The sequence below is a fragment of the Peromyscus eremicus genome, chromosome 7, assembly GCF_949786415.1.
Source record: "Peromyscus eremicus chromosome 7, PerEre_H2_v1, whole genome shotgun sequence".
NCBI classification, from domain to species: domain Eukaryota; kingdom Metazoa; phylum Chordata; class Mammalia; order Rodentia; family Cricetidae; genus Peromyscus; species Peromyscus eremicus.
Window position 1 is genome coordinate 72,251,050 of NC_081422.1, and position 23,255 is coordinate 72,274,304.

General features: G+C 45.6%; 1 protein-coding gene across 5 annotated transcripts in view; it reads left to right on the top strand.

Annotated features, from left to right (window-relative positions):
* The window catches only part of Elovl5 (ELOVL fatty acid elongase 5), a 102,775-nt gene that overhangs the window by 63,508 nt on the left and 16,012 nt on the right, over positions 1-23,255 (top strand). For 3 of the 5 annotated variants that reach the window (XM_059268260.1, XM_059268262.1, XM_059268263.1), the window contains exons 6-8: positions 1,935-2,059; positions 3,714-3,848; positions 4,918-6,789. In XM_059268260.1, the coding sequence (XP_059124243.1) occupies positions 1,935-2,059; positions 3,714-3,848; positions 4,918-5,061 (404 nt within the window). In that variant the 3' untranslated portion in view covers positions 5,062-6,789. Of the gene's footprint in view, positions 1-1,934; positions 2,060-3,713; positions 3,849-4,917; positions 6,790-7,965; positions 8,075-23,255 lie in introns of those variants that run through there. The other 2 variants (XM_059268261.1, XR_009380291.1) reach the window with 2 other exon arrangements.

A 23,255-nucleotide genomic window follows, 5' to 3' on the forward strand; every position in this document is an offset into this window, starting at 1 on the left:
TTTTTTAATATTTTATTTTATTTACCAACTACAGTTTTCCTCCCTCCCCACCCCCATCCACTCCTGAGAAAGGGTAAGGCCTCCCGTGGGAGTTAACCAAGGCGGCAGATCAAGTTGAGGCAGGACCGAGCTCCTCCTCCCCTGCATCAAGGCTGAGCGAGACATCCCACCATAGGGAATGGGTCCCAAGAAGCCAGCTCATGTGCCAGGGACAGATTGGGTCCACTGCTAGGGGCCCCACAAACAGACCAAGTTACACAACTGTCACCCACATGTCGAGGGCCTAGGTCGGTCCCAGGCAGGTTCCCCAGCTGTCAGTCTAGAGTCCCTGAACTCCCATGAGCTTGGGTCAGCTGTCTCTGTGGGTTTCCGGTCATGATCTTGACACTGCACCCCACCCTCACCCCCCACCCCTGCTTGCTCATATAATCCCTCCTCCCTCTTTTTGATTGGACTCCAGGAGCGCAACCCAGTGCTTGGCTGTGGATCTCTGCATCTGCTTCCATCAGTTACTGGATAAAGGCTCTCTGATGACATTTAGGGTAGTCACCAATCTGATTACAGGGGAAGGTCAGTTCAGGCACCCTCTCCACTATTGCTGGAATCTTAGCTGGGTCATCCTTGTGGATTCCTGGGAGTTTCCCTGGTACCAGGTTTCTCCCTAACCACTTAATGGCCCCCTGTATCAATATATCTCTTTCATTGCTCTCCTTTCCTGTCCCTGTCCCAGCTCAGCCATCCCAATACCTCATATTCCCATCCCCCATCCCCTTCCCTCTATTCCCCCCGCCCCCAGTTTACCCAGGAGATCTCATCTATTTCCCCTTCTTGGGGGTGATCCATGTGTTCCTCTCAGGGTTCTCCCTGTTACCTAGCTTCTCTGGGTCTGTGGATTGTAGTCTGGTTATCCTTTGCTTTACATCTAATATCCACTTAGGAGTGAGTACATACTGTGTTTGTCTTTCTGGGTCTGGCTTACCTCACTCAGGATGTTTTTTTTTAGTTCCATCTGTTTGCCTGCAGATTTCATGATGTCATTGTTTTTTACCACTGAGTAATATTCCATTGTGTAAATGTACCACATTTTCTTTATCAAGTCTTTGCTTGAGGGACATCTAGGTAAGCTTAAACACTTAAACTAGGGTTCATCCCTTACCACCTGTGGATAAAGCTAGCCCAAATTCTAGTAGGGACCGCCCTGCATTTGATTACATTCAAAGAATATTTTACATTTCAACATATCTTGACAGCTAGCCCCACCTGGCCCATGGAAAACTAGAGAGAGTATACATGACCTCTGCGAGGGTACAAGACCAGCTTCTGTCATAGTCAGTAGAAACTCCTCCTAATATAAGTCCGTGAATCTGGGGGGTGGGGTAGGGGTGGGGCTTTGGTTCCTTAGTCACTGTTGAGGATGAAAGTGTAAAAAAATGTATTGTACTTGAAATTGAAAGTTGTGATAAAATGGATCTTTCATCTCGAAGGAACTGACTCTAGATTCTGTTGTTAACCACAACCATAACTATAGTCCTAAGGAGTAACCGTAACTTCCAAGTCTCCTTAGACCTCAGCAAAGGGATGGAAATAGCATGCTGCCCTAGCCTCCCCCAGTATTCAGAATGGCACCTCGTAGGCATCTGGGAGGAGGAGTCCGCCTCCCCACCAGCCACACCTGCAGGTGCCAGGGCTGGGGCATGAGTAGTCATGGGGGCTTCAGTTGACCACTGGGGTTAAGGTGTCCTGGTGGCTGCCTGCCCTGCCCAACTGAGTGGAAACTGACTTTTCATTACACATCGGTGTAGTACTATAGTTGCAGTGGTTGTTGTCCTCTGGAATTTCAGAGGAGTTTCTCCAGCTCCAAAGTGTCTTGGATTTCCCCCGACTGTTATTTACAAAACTCTAATGCATTCCCCCAATCCTCTTTGCTCCCACAGCTTACTTTGGTGCGACACTCAACAGCTTCATCCATGTCCTCATGTACTCGTACTATGGTCTGTCCTCTGTCCCTTCCATGCGACCCTACCTCTGGTGGAAGAAGTACATCACCCAGGGGCAGCTGGTGAGTAACTTAATCACTGTGCCCAGAAGTGGCTCCTTGCTGGCCACAGCCCTCTTCCAGGCCACACTGTTGTTTAATCAAATCCAGTTGATCTAGTTCCAGTTTCATCAGCAGATCAGAGGATGCTCTTGTTTCTAGTAGATGGAGAAACTGCTCTGGACTGGACTGGGGGTGCCTCAAGTCTTGAGCTCCCAACTTCAGATCAGTCTTAGTTCTTACTTTGTGTGTGTAAGCACATAATGTGCACACATATACCTGTGTGTGCTTTCTCATGTCCAAAATGAAGCTGAAAACTGCTTATCTGTGTTCCCAGGAGTTTCAGGTAGAACTTCCAAGGTGTTGAGTCCAGAGCCTTTGTAGCTTACTAGACAGTGAGCCTGTTGGCTAAGATGGGTACAAGATGACTACTCTGACCCCATATAGCAGAGCACCTCACACTGCTTCAGATGATGGGCCCTGGCAGAAGCAGGCCAGCAACTGTCTGGTCTGGATGGTTCTACTCACCGTTCTTTCTTAAACCTTGGCCAGTTGTCAGTATATTATTGGTGCACATTCCTTCCCCCTCATGAAGTCTTCCTGAGCTGATTAGTAATAGTACTGTTGATCAACACTGGCACCTTTTGTTCTGGATGCCAAGTACTCGTGCTAAGTAAATGATTTTTGTATGAGTTGTTTCAAATGTTGTCCCCATTCTGTAGTTGAACACGTTGAGGCAGGAGGCCAAAGCTGGCTGCAGGGGCAGGCACTGAGCCCCCCAGCCCAGGCTTGCCATACACATTTGTTCCAAATGAATCTAATGTAGATCCCCTGAATCCATCTTGATGTCTCAAAATTTAAAAATAACATTCTGAGATGCTCCTTCTGTGTTTGGTGTTTCATTATCACCTCTGCCAGCTGCTCTGCAGTCCTTATTAATCTTTTTCTCACCTGTGAGGAAGGGTGATTGTTCTCTGGCCTCCTCTGCTACCAGGGGAGAAAGGATGCAGAGATGGATCGATGCCGTAGTCAGGGCTCTGGCAGACAGAATGTGGAAGAACACCGTGGGGCATTGACATCTTGCTGGGCTGTGTGCCATCTGCCTAGTTATGTCTTATCTTGGAGGACTAGCCTGAAGAAATAGAGGAAACCAGGGAGCTGGTGGAAGCTTCAGAGACGTCACTGGGCTGGCCTCACCCGTTGGTCCTCCTGAAGGTGCTTTACTAGTCAGGTGGCCCTAACACCTTTTCAGTGTATGTCTACACGGGTCCACCGTTTTTCAAGGTCATTCATCAGGAGTCATCTGTGGAGCTGGCCTTTTGGCCAGGAAGAGTTTCAATGTTCATGACAGCTTTCACCACATCTAAGTGAACACAGATCCTGAGGAGGAAGCGTATCAGTCAGATCATGTGTAGCAAGTGACATCATTGGCCCCTTCAAACACATACCTCATACCTCTCTCTTGTATCTGTCGGTACCAAGTCCCACAAAGGGATGAAGGTGGTTTAATAGCTTTGAGGAGAGGGGGGGAACTTAGAGAAGACACACACATACAGTTTAGGATAAAATGTGGTCTAGAAGGCTGGCAAATGCCGGTTCCCAAACTTGGGTGGAAGCTCTGATACACAGTTCTGGTTGGAACCCCACCTGTGTTCAGCCCTGGCCTTTTTTCCTCTAGGTCCAGTTTGTACTGACAATCATCCAGACGAGCTGTGGAGTCATCTGGCCATGTACCTTCCCCCTCGGATGGTTGTATTTCCAGATTGGATACATGATTTCCCTGATTGCCCTCTTCACGAACTTCTACATTCAGGTAACTCTCGCCTTTTGCTGGCAGCCGACCTTCAGCCTCTCACTCAGGAGGGCTCTGTCAGCCACTGCTGGTGCTGGCACTGTGCTCCGAAGGAGCCTTTGTAGGGATGGAGGGACCACCCGCTTTGCTCTAGACACTGGAGCTGGGCATCTTGGGGCTCGGGTGGGAGACGAGCAGTGTGCTTTATTCCTTCCCTCTGGCCTAGTGCAGAGAAATAGAGGTGATTTTCAATCAAAGTCTCAGGCCCACTACCCTGCTTGTCATACTAAGTGACATTTCCATCGAAGTCCTCTGCTATAACTGAAACCTACCTACCATTTGTCCCACTTTTCTTACATGCCTACTGCTCAGGTTGGCGGCATGAGTTTGGTCTCATGAAGTGATAGAGGTTTGCACACAGAGACTGTCTCTGGGGGCGCCTGACCACTTGGCATACACTGATGATTCTCCTGCTTCTGTGGCCAGTGCCCAGTGGCTTCAGTCCCCACTGACCTGGGCAGAAGGTCAGGAGCAAGGGCAAAGGTCATAGGTCCTGAGCCAAGGCCAATAGTATGGAATGGCCACCTGGAAGCTCAACCACTGTTTCTCTTCTGTGTCCCCGTGTACCTGCGTGTGACTTGTTGACTCATGTTTTGCTGGGGCCTGACTGGGGGACCTTTCTCCAATTGCTCCTAGCAGTATAGTACTTCGTACAAGAGGGCTGAGGTAGTAGCCGAGGCAATAAGACAAAATTAAAGGTAAGCAGTGACATCTGTGTTAGAGGAGCTACTGTCGGGTGGGAGGAGCCAGTTTGGTCATAGCCGGTCACTCTACCATCCAGTCCTGAAGAGGCAAAACAGTGAACATAAACTCTGTGTCGTAAATGTTTCTGTTGTGACCTCGGAGTCAGAGAACCTATGAGCTAGGCCTCAAAAAAAAAAAAAAAAAAAGTGTGATTGAAATAGAAAATGGTTATTGGAGCACAGGAATTACTAATAAGATTTATCATACAAGTAGAGCAGGCCTAGTTAGGTGCAGACTAGTACAGTTCTCCTGGTTAGCAGGCACTCATCTGCCTTGTACATTTCAGACCTACAACAAGAAAGGGGCCTCTCGGAGGAAAGAGCACCTGAAGGGCCACCAGAATGGGTCCACGACTGCGGTCAACGGCCACACCAACAGCTTCCCCTCCCTGGAAAACAGCATGAAGCAGAGGAAGCAGAGGAAGGATTGACAAGCGGAGGCGACCCCTCCGGACCACGGCGTGTGATTGTAAGCACAGTATGAGTTGTGCCCTGACGCTCGTAACAGCTGCTGTCACTAGTCTGGCCTACTGTAGTGTGATTTAGGTAGGGCCTTTTTCATCAATTCCAAACCCCTAGAGTATGTATGTATACAGATTATACAGTAGGCATACGATTTCTCCCATTTCTGGGCTCTCATCGACCCCCGCGCTAGACTGTGGAAAGGGAATGTTATTGTAGTATACGACACTGCTGTTGCCTTATTAGTTATAACACGATAGGTGCTGAATTGTGGTTCACAATTTAAAACACTGTAATCCAAACTTTTTTTTTTTTAACTGTAGACCATGCATGTGATTGTAAATGTAAATTTGTACAACGTTGTTAACAGTAGAAAAACACACATGCCTTAAGACTTAAAAAAAGCAGGGCCCAAAGCTTACTAGTTTAATTAGGGTATGTTTCAACTTTGTATTCATTTGTAATAGCTCTGTTTAGAAAAATCAAATATGTGATTTATGAAACCAGCGTGTGATGTGTAACGTCAAGTGACTTGGAGATGCGAGATGGACAGCACCTTCCGATTTCTCATGCTGGCTTTGAAGAGGCAGGCTCAAGTCTAGTGGAATGGTCAGCTTAACTTTTTAACAGATCTTATTTTTTTATTTTGAGCGCCACTGTTAATGTGTTTTAAAGAGGTGGGGAAAGGGTCCAAAGTAGTCTGGAGACACTTGCATATCTCTTCTTGGTCCCCCAGAGTCTAGGGTGACTGTAGGGTGAGCAGGCCACTTGACACTTCTGAAGTGCTTAGTGTTTTTATACAGGAGACAGAAAGTCCATTCTCCGTCCCTGCATTTGGAAAGAAGAGAAATACCTTTCAGGAAGGGTGATTAGACACCATGTGACCGTCACACGGACCAGCGATGGGGAACTGGTTGTCTGGGTCCAAATTTTTTATTGTTTTTCTGTAGTGCTATTTTGACATATACTTCCTTTTAAAATGTGCCTAATTTACCAAAATTTACCAAGAGACCAGGAAGCACCTTAAGTATTTTGAGGTAAAATTAAAGAGGTAGCTAGAGCATGAAGGAACCGGGCATTTGGGGAGTGATTTTATTCAGTGTATATCTTGGCAGCATTTATAATTTTTTTTTTCTACTTAGCATCTAAAGATTGGTTTCAAACGCTTGTTTCAAAGTAACAGACTGCTTATCTTAAAATCGTGTCTCGTGCACCTGAGGCGGTGATCACACAGATGAGGACTCTTAAACGTGTGTCGTTTTTAAAGTGTTGAAAGTTTAGCCTTTGAATACCTTCTGCATTGAAAAAAATTTTGTTGAACCACTCACGACACATCTTAGCAGATGATTGACAATGTATAAACTAATTGTGGGTTTGATATTTATGTAAATATCAGTTTACCATGCTTTAATTTTGCACATTCAATTATAAGGAGCCAATTGGTCCTAATTAGTCTTGTGGGTTTTCTTTTTGGAAGGAGTTGCAGCATCTGTTTACATTTACCGTATGAAATCTAGAATGTGTATATGTGTGTGTGTCTTCATCCTAGGTACCAGTATGCAGATGTCTTTACGTATTTCAGTGCAAAACCTATAACATTCAGTAGTGTGCTGTCAACGTGTGCTTAGCTTGTCTGGATATACCCACACTGTTAAATAATGTCTAAACATTAATCATTAAAACATTTTTGATTACCAGTGCTGTGTTTTCATTGTTGATGTGCTGCCAGTTCTGAAAGACTGGAGGTTGGTCAACTCCATCATTTTATAGGCACTTAGGGAGTGGACATGAGTAATGCCATATGGGAAGTGGTTGGACTAGTCAGGGTTCTCTAGAGGAACAGAACTTACAGAATGCATGCATGTGTGCATACGTACGTACGTACATATATATACATACATACATACACATTTTAGATTTATTAGAATAGCTTACAGGCTGTGGTCCAGCTAGTCCAACAATGGCTGTCTACAAATGGAAGACCCAAGAATCCAGTAGTTGTTAAGTCCATTAGGCTGGCTGTCCCAGCTGCTCTTCAGTATATACCGAAATCCCGAAGCAGTAGGATCTAATGTCAGTGAAGGAATGGATTTGCTAGTGAGAGTGAGACAAGCAGGCAAAGGGAAGAGAGTTTCCTTCTTCCATGTCCTTTATATAGGCTGCTAGCAGAAGGTGTGGTCCAGATTAAAGATGATGATGATCTGTCCACCTCAAAGATCCAGATTAAAAGTAAGTCTTCCCACTTCAAGTGATTTAATTGAAATTTTTTATTTTTTAAAGATTTATTTTTTATGTGTATGAATGTTTTGCCTCTGTGTGTGTGTGTGTGTGTGTGTGTATACATACACATGTGTACCATGTGCCCAATCAAGTCAGAAAGTGTTGGCTCTCCTGCAGCTGGAGTTATAGATGGTTGTGAGCTACCATGTGGATGCTGAGAGTTGAACTTAGGTCATCTGCAAGAACAACCAGTGCTCTTAACTACTGAGCCATCTTTCCAGATACCAAATGATTTAATTAAGAAAAAAAAAAAATCAGGGTTGGGGATCTAGCTCAGTGGTAGAGCCCTTGCCTAGCAAGCGCAAGGCCCTGGGTTCAGTCCTCAGCTCCAGAAAAAAAAAAAAAAGGAAAGAAAAAAAAATCCCTCACTGGTGTGCCCAGCCATTTGGGTTTTAGTTACTGGACAACCAAGAGTTGCCATCCCAGTGTGCTACTGCTTCCCACGAGGAAGAACCCCACAGGATAAAGCACAGGATCTCCCAACCCTAGCTTCACCCCCACAAGAGGTTCCAGCTCTGAACACATTCCTGGATCCTTCCTGGCATCCCACCCACTCCCTTCATCTTTGGGCTGAGTTACTTTTCTCGTTGTAGATTGTACGTGCACATTTTTCTGTGAAGAGCAAGCTAGACAACATCTCAGTCCACGTGGAAGCTACTCCACTGAGCCACTGTGGAATACAAAACAGCCACAGGCATGTAAGTGAGTGGGTGTGGCTGTCATGACACTCCATGTACAAAACAGAAGACCTGTGCCATGGATTGCTGAGTGTGCCGGAGAGTGATGGGTTCCCTCCTTCATCCCCGAGTTTCATAACTCCTGCCCCTCCCGGCCTGTCCCAGGCTTTTCTCTTCCATCCTCCCAGCCTGCCCCAGGCTTTCCTCTCCCATCCCTGTTTACAGTGAGGTGGATGATCTAAATGCCTCATCTTTCGCAGGGAGACTGACTGGTGGCCGACTGCTGCTCCCTCCACACCACAGCCTGAAATGTAGGCTGGAGCTTTTATATATGTCAGTAATACTTTCAAATGTCACCTGAAAACTACACTAGTAAATGGCATGTTAAAAGATTACTAAGGGAGCCGGGCGGTGGTGGCGCACGCCTTTAATCCCAGCACTCAGGAGGCAGAGGCAGGCGGATCTCTGTGAGTTTGAGGCCAGCCTGGTCTCCAAAATGAGTTCCAGGAAAGGCGCAAAGCTACACAGAGAAACCCTGTCTCGGAAAACCAAAAAAAAAAAAAAAAAAAAGATTACTAAGGGAATTATTGGAGGTTGGTTAATGGTGATAAAGAATCGAATCAAATCAGCAGTTCCCCCTTTATGTCTAGAACAGAGGTAAACGACAGGAATTAGAGTAATAGAAAGCAAAACAGCCATGTTTGTTGGCACAGAGGAGGCAGAGTGAGGAAGATGATGGCAAACTAGGCGAGCCTAGAGTTCCAGGCCAGCCAGGATTACATAGAAAACCCCTTTCATCCCGAAAGAAAAGTGAGGAGAGGAGAGAGAAGACAGATGAGAGAAGAGATCGAACTGGCACATCTCGCTGAAAAGACCAGATTGTTAAGCCACAGTCTAGCGCTCCCTGGCCAACAATGTCCTGAACTGAACTCAGGGCTGCCACCATCACACCAGTGGTGACTGGTTTCTCTTCCACTGCTGGACTGGTAATCAAAACATTTGGAAGATCAGCCCCGGGGCTTGCGTGGGCTCTCCTTATTACAGATTCTGACCTGCTGACCTTTGACTCCCCAAGACAGTGTTCGGTTTCATCTCCTGGAGCTAGCTGTCAGTCTCCTTCCCTGGGAGGAGAGAGTGGGCAAGGGGAGAGAGCCAGGCCAGTTCCTTTTCTCTTCTCTGAGTTCTCTTGAGCCTTTGCAGACAGGAGCATCATCCCCGGCAGCCTTCCTACCACAGGGAAGGTGACAGAGCCTAACTGGAAAAGCATAACTTGGGGATCACAGGGGCTCTTAGCCTCTTAAGACTGATCTTCTCCAAGCACCCCACTCATTTCTATCCAGCACAATCTGCTGCTTTACTCGTGAGGCCTTGATTGGCTGCTCCAGTACCGTGTCACAGAGGGATGGCGTTTCTTTCGTTGAATCAGTGTTGAAAGCCTTATGAGTCAAAATGTTCAGTCTGCATTCCCAGTTTTGCCAGATTTCCCTTTTTATTATTTTAATTTTTTTCCACACAAGTATATATAATACATTGACCATATTCCCTCATCCCCACATTTCTTTATGTCTTTTTTCCCATTAGTCTCCTTTGTTTCCCTAGGCAGTGTGATTCTACTTGGCTGTCCTGGAACACGCTCTGTAGACCAGGCTGGCCTTGAACTCACAAAGATCTGCCTGCCTCTGCCTCCCAAGTGCTAGGATTAAAGGTGTGTGCCACCACCCCGCCTGGTGGAAGTGAATGTCTTAGACTGATTTTTTTTTCCATTGTAATTTTCATTGGTGTTGCATTGAATGAGCACACCGCTTTTAGTAGTATAGCCAATATTAATTCTAATTCATATGCTTTGTTTTGTTTTGCGAATGAGATTGCTACCCTGAATTCTTTTTTTTTTTTTTTTTTTTTTTCCCGAGACAAGGTTTCTCTGTGTAGCTTTGCGCCTTTCCTGGATCTCGCTCTGTAGACCAGGCTGGCCTCGAACTCACAAAGATCCGCCTGTCTCTGCCTCCCGAGTGCTGGGATTAAAGGCGTGCGCCACCACCGCCCGGCGCTACCCTGAATTCTTACTGCACTTCCCTTTGGTATACAGGAAGGCTGTTGATTTTGTTTCCTTTCTTGTCTTAAAGCACTTATTGAATAAGAATGGAGAAAGCTCATACCCTCGATTCTCATTTTAGTGAAAGTGCATCGAGTTTCCCCCATTTAGTGGAATGGTGGCTGTAGGTTTGTTGTGTAAAACCTTTTTGATGTTGAGAAGTCCCTTCTTCCCTTGGTCTCTTCAGGGCATTTGTCATGAAGGGATGTTGGATTTTACCAAAAATCTTTTCTGTATTTATTGAGATGTTCCTTGAGTGCATTTATGTGATGATTTGAATATGTTGGATTATTTCCACATCTTTAGAGTGAAGCCAGCATGATCGTGATGAATGATCCTTTTGATTTGTTCTTGAATTCAGTTTGTAAGTATTGAGAATTTTTGCCTTTAATCAGGAAGATTAGTCTCTAATTTCTTTGTGTGTTGTTAATCCCACCAGTTGAGAATAAGCCCACTACCACAATTTAAAGTCAAATTTGAAGCAAGCTTTAATTAAATTCTGGCCAGGTCCATCTCTGGATTTCCAGAAAATAACCCCTAGTCATGGTTCACAGGGGCTTAAAAAGGCAAACCCCACAATTCACAACATTTCTCATCGGGTCCAATCACAGGCAAGCACACATCCTGACGTATTTCCTGCCTGTGAATCTCCTGCCAACATGTGATCAAGCACATCTGGTACAGATGGGGCAAACTTGTTTAGGAGAGTGAGAACATGTGGCTTGGTATCTCTCATAAACAATAGTTTCCAGCATTTCAGGAACTATCTGTCCTTGAACAAGGGGCTTACAGGTCAGAGGCATTTTTGTTTCATGGTTCCTTTAGGTATAGTAATTAAAACCTAAAATATGCCGGGGCGGTGGTGGCGCACGCCTTTAATCCCAGCACTCGGGAGGCAGAGATAGGCTGATCTCTGTGAGTTCAGAATGAGTTCCAAGTTCCAGGAAAGGCGCAAAGCTATGCAGAGAAACCCTGTCTCGAAAAACCAAAAAAAAAAAAAAAAACAAAACAAAAAAAACAAAAAAAACCTTAAAATGTAACTGTGGCTCTCACAATGTGTATGTCCTGGTTTTGGCATTAGAGCAATACTAGCTTTACAAAAAGCCTTGTAGCATTCCTTCCTTCTCTGTTGTATGGAGTACTTTGGTGTTGTTTCTTCTTCTTGGAAGGAATGAGTGTGGTCTGATAGAATCGGGCAGTGGATCTTTCTGGTTCTGGACTTTTTTGGTTGGGACATCGTTCCTTACTAGTTCAACCTCATTGCTTGTAGTCTGCTTAAGTTCTTTTCCACACTTGTCTGCACTTTGGTAGGTCAGTATCCATCAAGAAATTCATCTATTTCTTTCAGGTTTCCCGGTGCTATGGGATGTCTTTCCGTACGGTGTGAATATGTGTTGCTCTGATTGGCTGATAAATAAAGCTGCCAAGGCAGCGTAGAGGCAGGCGGGAAGTCTAAGCAGATAGACAGAAAAAAGAAAGGGTAGGAGGGAGATGCTAGCCACCGCCGAAGGAACAGCAAGATGCCAGCAGACCGTTTGCCAACTTGTGTTACAGTTCAGGTTTCCCAACTTTGCGGAATATTGCTTCTAACTTACGTGTTTATGGTTTTCTGAATTTCATTGGTGTCGGTTGTAATGTCTCCCTTTTCATCTCTAATTTTATTAATTTGACTCTCCTCTGTTTGGGTTGGTTTGGATAAGGGTTCTTTGATCTTGTTTATCTTTTCAACAAACCAGCTTTTTTTGGTATTGATTCTCTTTTGTTTTATTTCTGTTTTACTTAAATTTCTGCCCTGATCTTATTTCTTTCCATCTATTGCTTTTGGGTTTTGTTGAGAAATATTGTGCATTCTGCATTATTTGATGAGATTTTCCATAGGTGTCTGTTAGGACCATTCAATCTACGTTGTTGCTTAATGCAGATGTTTTGTCTGTTGGTAAAATTGGGGTACTGAAGTCACCTACTTTTATTATGTTAGGGTTAATCTGTGTCTTTATATCTAATATTTTTTAATCAAATTGGTGATAAACAAAAAATTCAACCCCTGACCTAACCTTATATGCAACAATTCCAATGCAAGAAAACAAACAGTATAAAATCTAAGACTACATGACTTCTCCAGAAATTATAATGATCCCAGAGCAATGGAGCACCAATAAAAGTAAATTAGATGAAACCCTCAAGGGTTAAAATAGAGTTGATTATTTATGTTTTTAATATGTAGACTTCCTTGTTTCATTTCGCTGTTTGTGTTCTCTTGGAATTCATTCAGGAGTATCACCAATATTTCAGTGAAAGCATCTGCAGTGCTCCAGAGGGACTTGAGTCATTTTCTCTGCTGGATTGGTGTTCAAGGCGCCAGGCTCAATCCCCAGTACTCTGTGAGAGTCGAATACTGTCTGGGGGGGGGGGGGGGGGAATCATTTATCAAAAGTGTAGACAGCTATAAAAATACAGTGAAATAGAAAACAATCACCCGTAACATCGGTCCTTTCATGAAGTAACACTGATGGTGCCGTGTGCACTAATGTGTTAGTTCCGGCAGGCATGGGTGCAAACAGGAAAAGCAGAGCGAGACTAGTGATGAATACGGGGTTTGCAGAGAAAAGCAAAGGACATAGAAACAAAGGGGAAGCAGTAGAAATAGGAGGGGAGTGGGAGGGACGGGGCGGGGGGGGTGGACTAGGGGGGAGCGGTGATGCCATTTGAGCTAAAAGTACGATGAAGAGGTAGAGAAACAGGTAAAGTGAGAGGCTGAGCTGCAGGACGTCCACGAACCGGACAGGCCTTTGTTCTTCGGGAAAGCTGTTTAAAGGACAGGGAAGAAGAGGGCATGGCCGAGCAGAACTACTGGCCTGCCAAGGTGACATTGGATATGAAATAGTGTTACACAAAGGAGAAATGTGAAGAGCAGGGAGCTCCCGGGGCCTGCAGGCTAGTGTGTTTCTTCTTCCTCAGGCTCATCTGCTGCTGGTCAGCTAGTGTGGAGGGAGCCGGGAGCAGGGTTCGGACAGCTGTGGATATGACGGAGATAGCCCTCTGGGAGATGACCTCAGTGAGACAACTCAAGTTTATGCCAGAGTATAGGAAATATATAGGGTTGGGACACCTGGGACAACCCCTAATTTCCACTAAGTGGCACGCTCCTATCATAAGGCTTCTTCGTCTGTGGAAGCAGGGTCCTGTAGCAAAGCTCCTAGTACGAGTCTTAGTTACCATGTGGGCAGCAGGGGGGGAAGCTGCTCTCAGGGAACTATGCCAAGGGTCAGGCTAGAGATGAGTCAGGCATCCGAGCCTAGAGACATTCTCCAAATAAGGGCAGGTAGGGAGCAGGAAGCCTCGCTGGGGAGGGGGGACTTCATGTTGCTGAGCTTGGGGAAAGCTGCCAGGCCATGAGAGACTGCAACCTCGGACCAGCAGGGCCTCTCAACTGACTATGAACACCGTCTGGCCTGTTTGCGCGTTCCAGTATGAGCCTCTGCATCCCTTCCCTGACTTCCAGATGTCTGTCTGTCTGTCACAACCCCCTGGGTGTTCCTTTGTAAGGCTGAGTCTCGGGAGTCAGGAGTCAAGTTACAAGTAATGTTCTCACCTCTGGGCTGGCTTTGTGTGGTTCTGCCACTGATGCTGGGCACACCTTTCGATAGGAGTCTGGTTGGGGATGCTCGCACCGTCCCAAGAAGGTCATTGCAAGGTTGAGTTCACAGATGGTGTTCCTGTCTTCACCAGTGAGGTCACCAGTCAGTGTTGGCCCTGCCCTAGGCAGTCCTATTCGGCTTTCAGGGGTACCACATGGAACCCATGATATTCCCCTGCAGACTCTGGCTCCAACCAGGCTTCTACCTCACTGAACACAGCATGTTTTTCCTTCAGACCTCCTTTCCTACAGATTTGAACCTTTTTGCTGGTCACCTTTTGGTCTATCATCCTTGACACTCGCTTTGAGTTTGCTGAGAGTACATATGGGTCACAGGCTCTCCAGACACCTAGCTGCCAACCCAGCAAAGGTCTTTTTAAGATGGTGTACAATGGCTGCCCAGTCGAGAGCTGAGATGAGGTTCTCCTGGCATCTCTTCCCTCTGCCCGGTATCACTATTCCTGTCTTCCCCGTTCTCCTTCTTTTTCTGATCTGTAGATTTTCCCTTACTGAAAGAACAGTTCAGATTCTCTGGGCTTCTCCATCTTAATCCATAGTTCCCACAGTCTGTACTTGGCATTCCTTCCCTCTGGGAGTAGGGCGTTTCCCAACTAATATAGTTCCCTGGGGTGCATTCTGGACTTGCTTGCTCTGTAAAGTTCTCCATTTTTACCTTGGTTTAAAAATCCAAAGCTATCTGGGTGTCAGTTACCTTGTCTAAAAGCTGTTATCTAATTTTGCCCAGTTAATTTCCTGAAGACTCAAGCAGATCCTGCCTCTATGCCATCTCCATATTCTATATTTACTATTATTTTTGATTTTTTTAAATGTGCGTTTGTGTATTGCCTTGGTGAGTTTATGTGCACCACATACATTCAGGAGCCCACAGAGGCCAGGAGAGGGCATTTGAATCTCTGGACTTGGAGTTAGAAGTGGTTATGAGCTGCCACGGGGGTGCTGGAAATTGAACCCAGGTCATTAATAAGCACTGAGCCCTCTCTCCAGCCCCAGTACATTCAGTGCCAAAACATTCTGGATGTTTCTAGAATCTCCTTTGCTGTTTGGCAGACAGGGTCATGATTATCAGTCTGGCCTGATGGTGATTATCCCCAGAGCTCTGACAGCAACACTCCAGTCAGGTTTATTCGATGCCTGAGGTGTGTTTGACAGAAACTCAAATGGATCCCACTGTCCTCTTGGACCTACCTAACCAGTTTATTATCTACACTTCTAGACTTGAGTGGTGGTTCCTGTGGAGAAACAGCAGGGCAGCTGGGGTTGCTCTCCACTCTTTACGCCGACTCTTTGGGTACCACCACCTCTTCCAGGAAGATTTAAAGCCCGTGATTGTCATCCTTGATGGCGTTTTGTGGTCGTCGTTTTGTTTGGTTTTGCAGCTTATCTATCTTTCTCCTCTCGGCTATGTTTATGGCTCTCATCTCTAAGGGGTCATTTTTATGCCCATCTTTGCCACAGTCCACACAGGACATCTGGGCTTAACTTTGGTGAGGCCATGGAAGATGTCCAGGATGGAAGTCGTAGGAACAAGCAGCAGGGGCAGGGAGCCAGTGATGTGGTGACAGCTGTTCCTTTCTCAGATCATCTGGACTCTGTCACGTCGCCCGCTTTCATCACTGGGGTGGCCAGACTTGGGCGGTTGTTTCTTGGGAGAGAATACTGCAAGGCACTGTTAAGTGGATGCAGCAGATGAGGGTGCTGTGGGAAATTACTTCAGTCCCCAGTGGAGCTTTTGCTCAGTTAGGACCAAGAGCATATACACTGAGGCCCTAAGTGTAAGATGGCTTGTGGCTTGTGCCAGCTCCTTGGGAGTGCAGGGAGGGGAGGCTCTCCCAGTGAAGATGATGATGATGAAGGACTTCTCAGCTGAGCCTTGAGACAGTCTGGGTTTATGGAGATGGAGGCAGGAGGTTGTATGGGCGCCAGCATTTCAAATCCAGGAACCTACATTCGCAAATGTGTAGAAGGCAGAGAGCACATTGCATGGAGTTAGGGGGCGTGTGGGTGAAACTGCTAGTTTTTAAAATTATTAGGGAAAACGAGAGGAGGGTGGAATTCGGGTGTTTTCATGGATGAAAGGTATGTCTTACTCAGCCTTCCAGAGGGAAAGGGGTCATTATGCTCTAAGAGTCATTCTGCCTGTGCTGAATGTCCTCACCATCAGTGCCGAGGAGGAGCATAGAATTGGTGCTGATGAGAATTGCCATGGCTTGTACATCAGCTGCCAACCTACAGAAGGCTTATCGGAGCCAGAGAATCCCTCCTAACTCGAGGTGACACTTGAAGTCTGAATCCGTGGTGCACCTGAAGGGGATAGTTGGTGTATGGCTTGTAAATAAGCCAGCTCTGGGTTGACTGTAAGCGAAAAATTGTTCAATGGTTCCGTCAACATTCTGCTAGCATGATTGGTTGAAATAACAGACACAGATGCGGCTTTCCTTCGTAAGTGAGTTTGACCGAGGTGTAACCAGGCTGGCACCTCTCGGCAAGCTGCATGCCTTCCTCTGCGAGTGTTCCCAGTGAGATGAAGGCTCATTCATAACTGGGTCAGCTTCAGGTTCCAACACACGTGGGCCCTACCCTGTCCCTCAGGCATCGGTTCTGAGTCCTGAGGAAGTCGGGTTGGCCAACTGTGAAGCTTTGGCTCTCTGCCCTATGCTATTTGGGTTAAAGGTATTTTAAGAACAAGGCCAAAAGCCACTGCATGCCCTTACAAGGAAACACTCAGAAGCCAAATCCTGAACACAAAACTGCTTCCCTGAGGAGAGGAGGAGAAAAATGACGGCCCTAAGTGAGACAGGGAGTTACCCCCTTATTTTGGAACTGGGGTTGAAAGGACACATACTAGATAGGGGTCCATCCGTTCAAGTTTGGTGGCAGAGTAGCATCCTGTAGGGTAGAGGCCTCTATGGGGACCTCAGGAAAGTTAACCTTGCTTTCCTATTCAACTATGAAAGGAGTCTAAATGCCTTGCTGTGGTTTGAAAGAAAATGCCCCCCCCCAAAGGGAGTGGCACTATTAGGAGGTATGGCCTTTTTGGAGGAAGTGTGTCACTGTGGAGGCGGGCTTTGAGGTCTCGTGTGTGTGTGTGTGTGTGTGTGTGTGTGTGTGTGTGTGTGTGTGTGTGTGTATGCTCAAGCCATGCCCAGTGAGACGGTCCACTTCCTGTTGCCTGCAAGATATGAGTCTCAGCTACTTCTCCAGCACCATGTCTGCCTGCACGCCACCATGTTGCATCATAATGATAATGTACTAAACCTCTGAAAATGTAAGCGAGCCACCCCAGTTAAATGTTTTCCTTTATAGGAGTTGTTGTGATTGTGGTGTTTCATCACAGCGACAGAAACCCTAACTAAGACACTACCCCAGATGGCTGAGAGATAAGGAGCCCGTGGCAGATTTCCTGGTTTCTATCTGGTCAGCAGTCCCTTATGGAGTTGTTAAAGCACTTCTCAGGAAAGCAGCCTGAACAACCAACCAAAAACCTATCACCTCATTTGTATTAAATATTTAAGATATAAATAATTTTTTTTTTTTTTTTTTTTTTTTTTTGGTTTTTCGAGACAGGGTTTCTCTGTGTAGCTTTGTGCCTTTCCTGGAACTCACTTGGTAGCCCAGGCTGGCCTCGAACTCACAGAGATCCGCCTGGCTCTGCCTCCCGAGTGCTGGGATTAAAGGCGTGTGCCACCACCGCCCGGCAGATATAAATAATTCTTAAAATGCCTTTCTCAGGGGCTGGAGAGATGGCTCAGAGGTTAAGAGCAATGGCTTCTCTTCCAGAGGACACAGTTTTCAACTCCTACACCCACATGGCAGCTCACAACTGACGGTAATTCCAGTTCCAAAGGATCTGGCAGACGAAACACCAATGCACACAAAATAAAAATAAATAAGAAATTAGCTTTAAAAATGCCTTTCTCACATAGCTGCTTGTGTGAGCAGCTATGAGTACATGTATGTGCATGTGTGTATGAAGGCCTGAAGGTGACATTGGACATCTCCCTCAGTTGCTGTCTATCATGTTTGATTAGGTATGGTCTCTCATTGGAACCCACAATTTGTCTGTCTGACTAGCCTGAAGTGCCAGCTTGTTCTGGAGTCCTCTATGTTACCTGCCCAGCTTTGAAATGACAGGCGGGCCACCACGTCCACCTGGCATGGGTGCAGGAGACTCAAGTTCTGCTCCATGACAAGCACTTTAACTACGGACCTATCCCCCTGGACTAAATATCTTCCTGTTAATCTTCTCTTTTCAATTCATTTTTAATGTTTGATAGAATACATTTTATAGGACGGTTTGTATAACTTTGTCACAGCATGTTTTAATTTGGTTTTGGGGTTTTTTGTTTGGTTTTGTTTTTAAGAGAATCTCATGTAATGTAGCCCAGGTAGCTTTGAATTTGTGTAAATTGCAGACAGACTGGCAGCCTTGGATTCTCTGAGGATCTGGGCCACTTAGATATTTAACATGGCCAACTTCCTGCCGCTGCTTCCTCTCCAGGACAGATTTGGTGGGCTTTCCCTTTTCTCTTCCAAAGGGAAGTGTTCGATAGGATTTTCAAACAGGGTGTTGGGGTTGGGGGGCTCCTGTGGTCGGAACTAATCAACCTCCCTTTGTCTGGATTATGCATTGTTCATAGGGAGAAAGAATTCATTCCCAAACACATAAAAGTCCCGGCAGACTGGGATTCCAGCCCTCTGTGAAATTTGTGTGTGCTTTGCTATATGCTTTCAATCAAATTCTGGCAGAATGCTGAACCCTCACTTTTCCTGCCCTTTTAGTCTTTAAATTGCAGGAGAAGCAAGAATGTACCCCGGAAACTTTAGCCCTCACCCTGACAGCACCCTCTGGACACTTTTGCCTCGCCTGTGTTACCAGGACGGGGGCTGGAGCCCGGGGTTGGGGGGTGGAGATGGGGGTGGGGGTGGGGATGTAGTCCAGTCCGGTCTCAAACTTGTGATCTTCCTGCCCCACTTGTCAACTGCTAGGATTGCTAGGTTATCAATGTGGTCCTTTGGTGAATGAGATCAATAGGGCCTAGAGCAAGGGAGCACAGACTGGGTCCTAGGCCCAGTAGTGGGATTTGCAGTGAGGTTTCTGAAGCAGAGGTGGAGATAGCGTAGTGTAGAGGGAAGATTGAGAATTTGAGTTCAGGGCAGAAGGGGTATGGACAAAAGAGTGTCCTAAGGACAGGAACTTCCCTCAGATCTGCACTCAGCAGGGGTGCGCTCCCAGAGGCCATCCAAGTTGCTGGCAGGGCTCACTGACTCAGACAGGAAGTTTTTAGAGGAGAATCATGCAAGCATGAGTTCCTGCTGAGGGAACTACTGTCCTGTCTGGGTCATTAGTTCTCAACCTGTGGGTTTCGACCCCCTTGGAAATGAACAACCCTTTCACAGGGGTTACATAACAGATACCTGCACATCTGATATCTACATTACGATTCATAACAGTAGCAAAATTACCGTGATGAAGTAGCAGTGAAAATAAGTTTATGGTTGGGGGGGGTCACCACAACACAAGGAGCTGTGTTAAAGGGTCGCGTCATCAGGAAGGTTGAGAACCACTGTCTAGGTACTGGTACTTTCCTACTGTGGATGAGGAAATGGCTGTTCAAGGAAATCATGGAGCAGTTCCTGCTCCAGTGGTAGTGAGAGAAACCAGCCAACCAGTGCCTCTGGGCACATTAGAGCTGTGTCCATTCCAGCCACTGAGACCACTGGGCTGTTTTAAAAATTGCATTCTTTGGGGGGTTTTCTGTGTTGTGTTTTGGAGGATATGTTGGGCCAGTTTTGTGGGTTCTTGTACATGTGGAATTTGAACTAACCTTCCTGTAAATGAGTGGTTGGCACATCATTTTCTCTCCTCCTTTAGATGGCCCCTTCACCTCATTTCCTTTGCTTTAGAAAAGGTTCTTAGTTTCATGAGTCCAGTTTGTCTCTTTGCTTTCATTTCCTGTTCTTTGGGGTCCTGTCCACAAAGTTATCATCTGTAGAAGTGCCTTGAAGTACTTCCTGTATCTTTGAAGTGTTTCCGGTGGGTTTCCTTCTAGCAGCTTCAGGCATGAAATTTAGGTCTTTGATCACATTGATTGATTTCTGTATGGGCAATGTATGGGTCAAGTTTTAATCCTCAACGTGCAAACACGTGGTTTTCCCAGCACTGTCTGTTAAGGATTCATTGTGCAATGTATGTTTTTGGTGCCTTTGTTGAGAATCATTTCGCTGCCAATGTTTTTATTTCTGGGATTTCTTTGCTATTCCACATATCTATTGGTTTGTTTTAACATCAATACCATCTTGTTTTGGTTACCATAGCTTTGTGATATATTTTTAAATCGGATATTATGCTGCTTCCAACTTTATAACCCTTCCCCCACACCTCCAAGATTGCTTTTGCTATTCTGGATCTTTTGTGATTCTGTATGAATGTCTTTTTTTCTACTATTGTAAAAACAAGCGATTGTTATTCTCATGGATTATTGCTTTAAATCTATAGATGATTTTGGGTACTGTGGTCATTTTAGCAATATTAATTCTGTTCCATGGACATGGGATGACTTTCCATTTATGCATTCATATGTCTGTATGCATGATCTCTACAATTTCTTTTATAGTTTCCATTGTAGAAATTTTTTACTTCATTCTTTAATTTATTACAACTTTTATTTTTTACATTTATTTATTCATGTATGTATTTGCGTGCGTGCGTGTGTGCGTGTGCGTGTGTGCATGCGTGTGTGTGTGTGTGTGTGTGTGTGTGTGTGTGTGTGTGTGTGTACCATGCCACACTTTGGGAGGTCAACTTGTCTAAGTCTGTTCTATCTTCCCACCATGTAGGCTCAGTCAGCTTTAACCACTGAACCATCTCTCCAATTTTATTCCTACATTTTTTATTTCTATTATGAATGGGATTGGTTTCTAGATTTCATTTTCAGCAATTTTATTCTCGATGCATATAAACGATAGTTGTTTTCTTTGTTGATATTGCCGGGGAGCTGAGTTTTAGGAGAGAGTTTGTTGTTTGAGAAGGAGTCAGCCGGGCGGTGGTGGCGCACGCCTTTAATCCCAGCACTCGGGAGGCAGAGCCAGGCGGATCTCTGTGAGTTCGAGGCCAGCCTGGGCTACCAAGTGAGTCCCAGGAAAGGCGCAAAGCTACACAGAGAAACCCTGTCTCAAAAAAAAAACAAAAAAAAAACAAAAAAAAACAAAAAAAAACAAAAAAAAAACAAATAAAGAGAAGGAGTCTTGCTGTGTAACCCTGGCTTGTCCAGGATTCACTATGTAGACCAGGCTGGCCTCACAGCTTTCCTACCTCTGCCACTTGGGCATGTGTCCTCACCTTTGCTGGATCCAACATCAGTCCTTGGGTATGTTGGAAGGACTTTTCATTCATCATGCTATTTCATGCTTCATCTTGTGATGCCACTGAGAGCAAATATTCAAATACTAAAAGACAATAGCAAAATCTAATAAAGTCTTTTCAGAAAACAAACACATAACATGTTCATAATCCTATTTGAAAACCAAACATTTACCAAAAAGTATATAGTACCAGGTGAGGTGGCCCATACCTTTAATCCCAGCACTTGGGAGGCACAGGCAGGAGGATGTTTATGAGTTTGAGGCTGACCTGATCTACATAATGAGTTTTAGGACCACCAGGACTACATAGACTCTTCCTCAAAAAAGAAAAAAAACGTGTATAGTGTTTTCTTTTTAAGCATTACGGTAAAAACGTATGCGGCTAAGCTCCCGTCACAAAATGACAAATGTATTGACAGATGATTCAGCAGAGGCACAGATGACAGCCACATCGTATTCCAGCTGATAGCTGGCAAAGGTCTTGGGAAAGATGATAGATCTGTTTCTGAACATCTGAAATGGTGTATATTGTATGTGTATGTGTGTGGGAGTTTTCTTATACCATACTGGGGGAGATAATAGGTTCTGGACAACACACTCAATTCCACTCAAGTCCCCTGAGAGCGGGGACTCTGTCACTCAGCCCTCCACCACCGTTGTATGCCCAGCAGAGCACCCAACACATAGCAGATGTTCAATAAAAACGTTTTGAATCAGGGTCGCCCAGCTGGCCACAAAATTAAAATCCTCCTGCCTCTGCCCCTTAAGGCTGGAATTAATAAACTTTGAATCGCCGCTCTGGCTTTAAGAAATGTTCAGAAGAATGAATAGAGGCAACTGGGAAGTACTGGACACCATCGTGCACATTGAGAAAGAGGCTGTCGAGCCAATTAAAGCTGAGTTTAAATGTTTTCATCCCTCAGCAACCGGGTGACCTTCCTTGTCAACCTACTTAACCTCCTCAACAAAGATCTCTGGCATTTGAGAAACTATGCCCGGATTTACGTGATTCGCATGGACAGACCCAAGGTTTCTGATCCCCGTGCAGCCCTCAGTGGTGACATCAGATGGTTGAAAACTAGTCAGTGGCACAGAGGGAAAATACTACAGTCTGCTTCCAGTTGACCGGGTGCCAGGGCAGTTCACCTGAATGGTGAAGCCTCCAACAGGGTGGACCTGGGAGACCGCATCACTGCCCAAGGCCTGGAACTTTTCCTTGTGATTCCTAACGGATGCTTCCTTCTGCCTTCGGGCCACCTCTGGATGATTGCTTCATGGGGAGTAAAGTCCAGTCCATCCCTCCCTGTATGCTGTCCCTGAGCTGGCCCACCCACTCTCAGACCTTGCCTTCCTCTCCCTCCCACATTCAACCACACTCAGCTCCGGGCTGTCTAGAGGGACTGCTTGCAATGCAGGAACCTTTGCCCTGCTCTTCTGCAGATACTTGGGTGGCCTGTCCCTGTACTGAAATGCCACCTTCCCTGGTGACCAAATCTAAAAGCCTCCTCTTGCCCTCCTTACAATTCCTATTCTTTGTTTTCCTTTGAGAAGACCCTGGCTTGGTGCAGATGAGCCTTAAATACTTGAGTAAGTTAACATGGATGAATGAGCTGAGCTGGTCTGTGTAGATAGCACCTACACCCTCCCTTGAGGACATTCACCTTGTCTCAGATATGAAGGGTGTTGTGCTTTTAATAGCCTCAAGGTTGTCAGTAAAACTCCTTAATCATCTCAGAAAAGTGCACCCCGGTTTATTTCAAAATGAGCACATGACGGTGACCAGTCAGATCTGGCCAGTGTTCAAATTAATGGACTTTCTGGTTTCCTCTAAACAACACACAGATTCTGCTGCTTTGGGCCATTTGCATTTAGAGTTGAAGACAAGAATAATTGTGAAGGTGAAGAACAGCATTGGAAACTATTTTTGGAACCTGCAGCAAATGAGGTGGCGTGGTGGTGGGGGGGCACGTTACTGATGTTCAGATACCCAGTTGAGGTTTATTGACTTTTATTACTTCTATCATCTGTTTCTCAAATTGTAGTTTGGCAATGGTTTTCATCCCAGATCTTTTCAGTTGTTAGAATCACAAAACA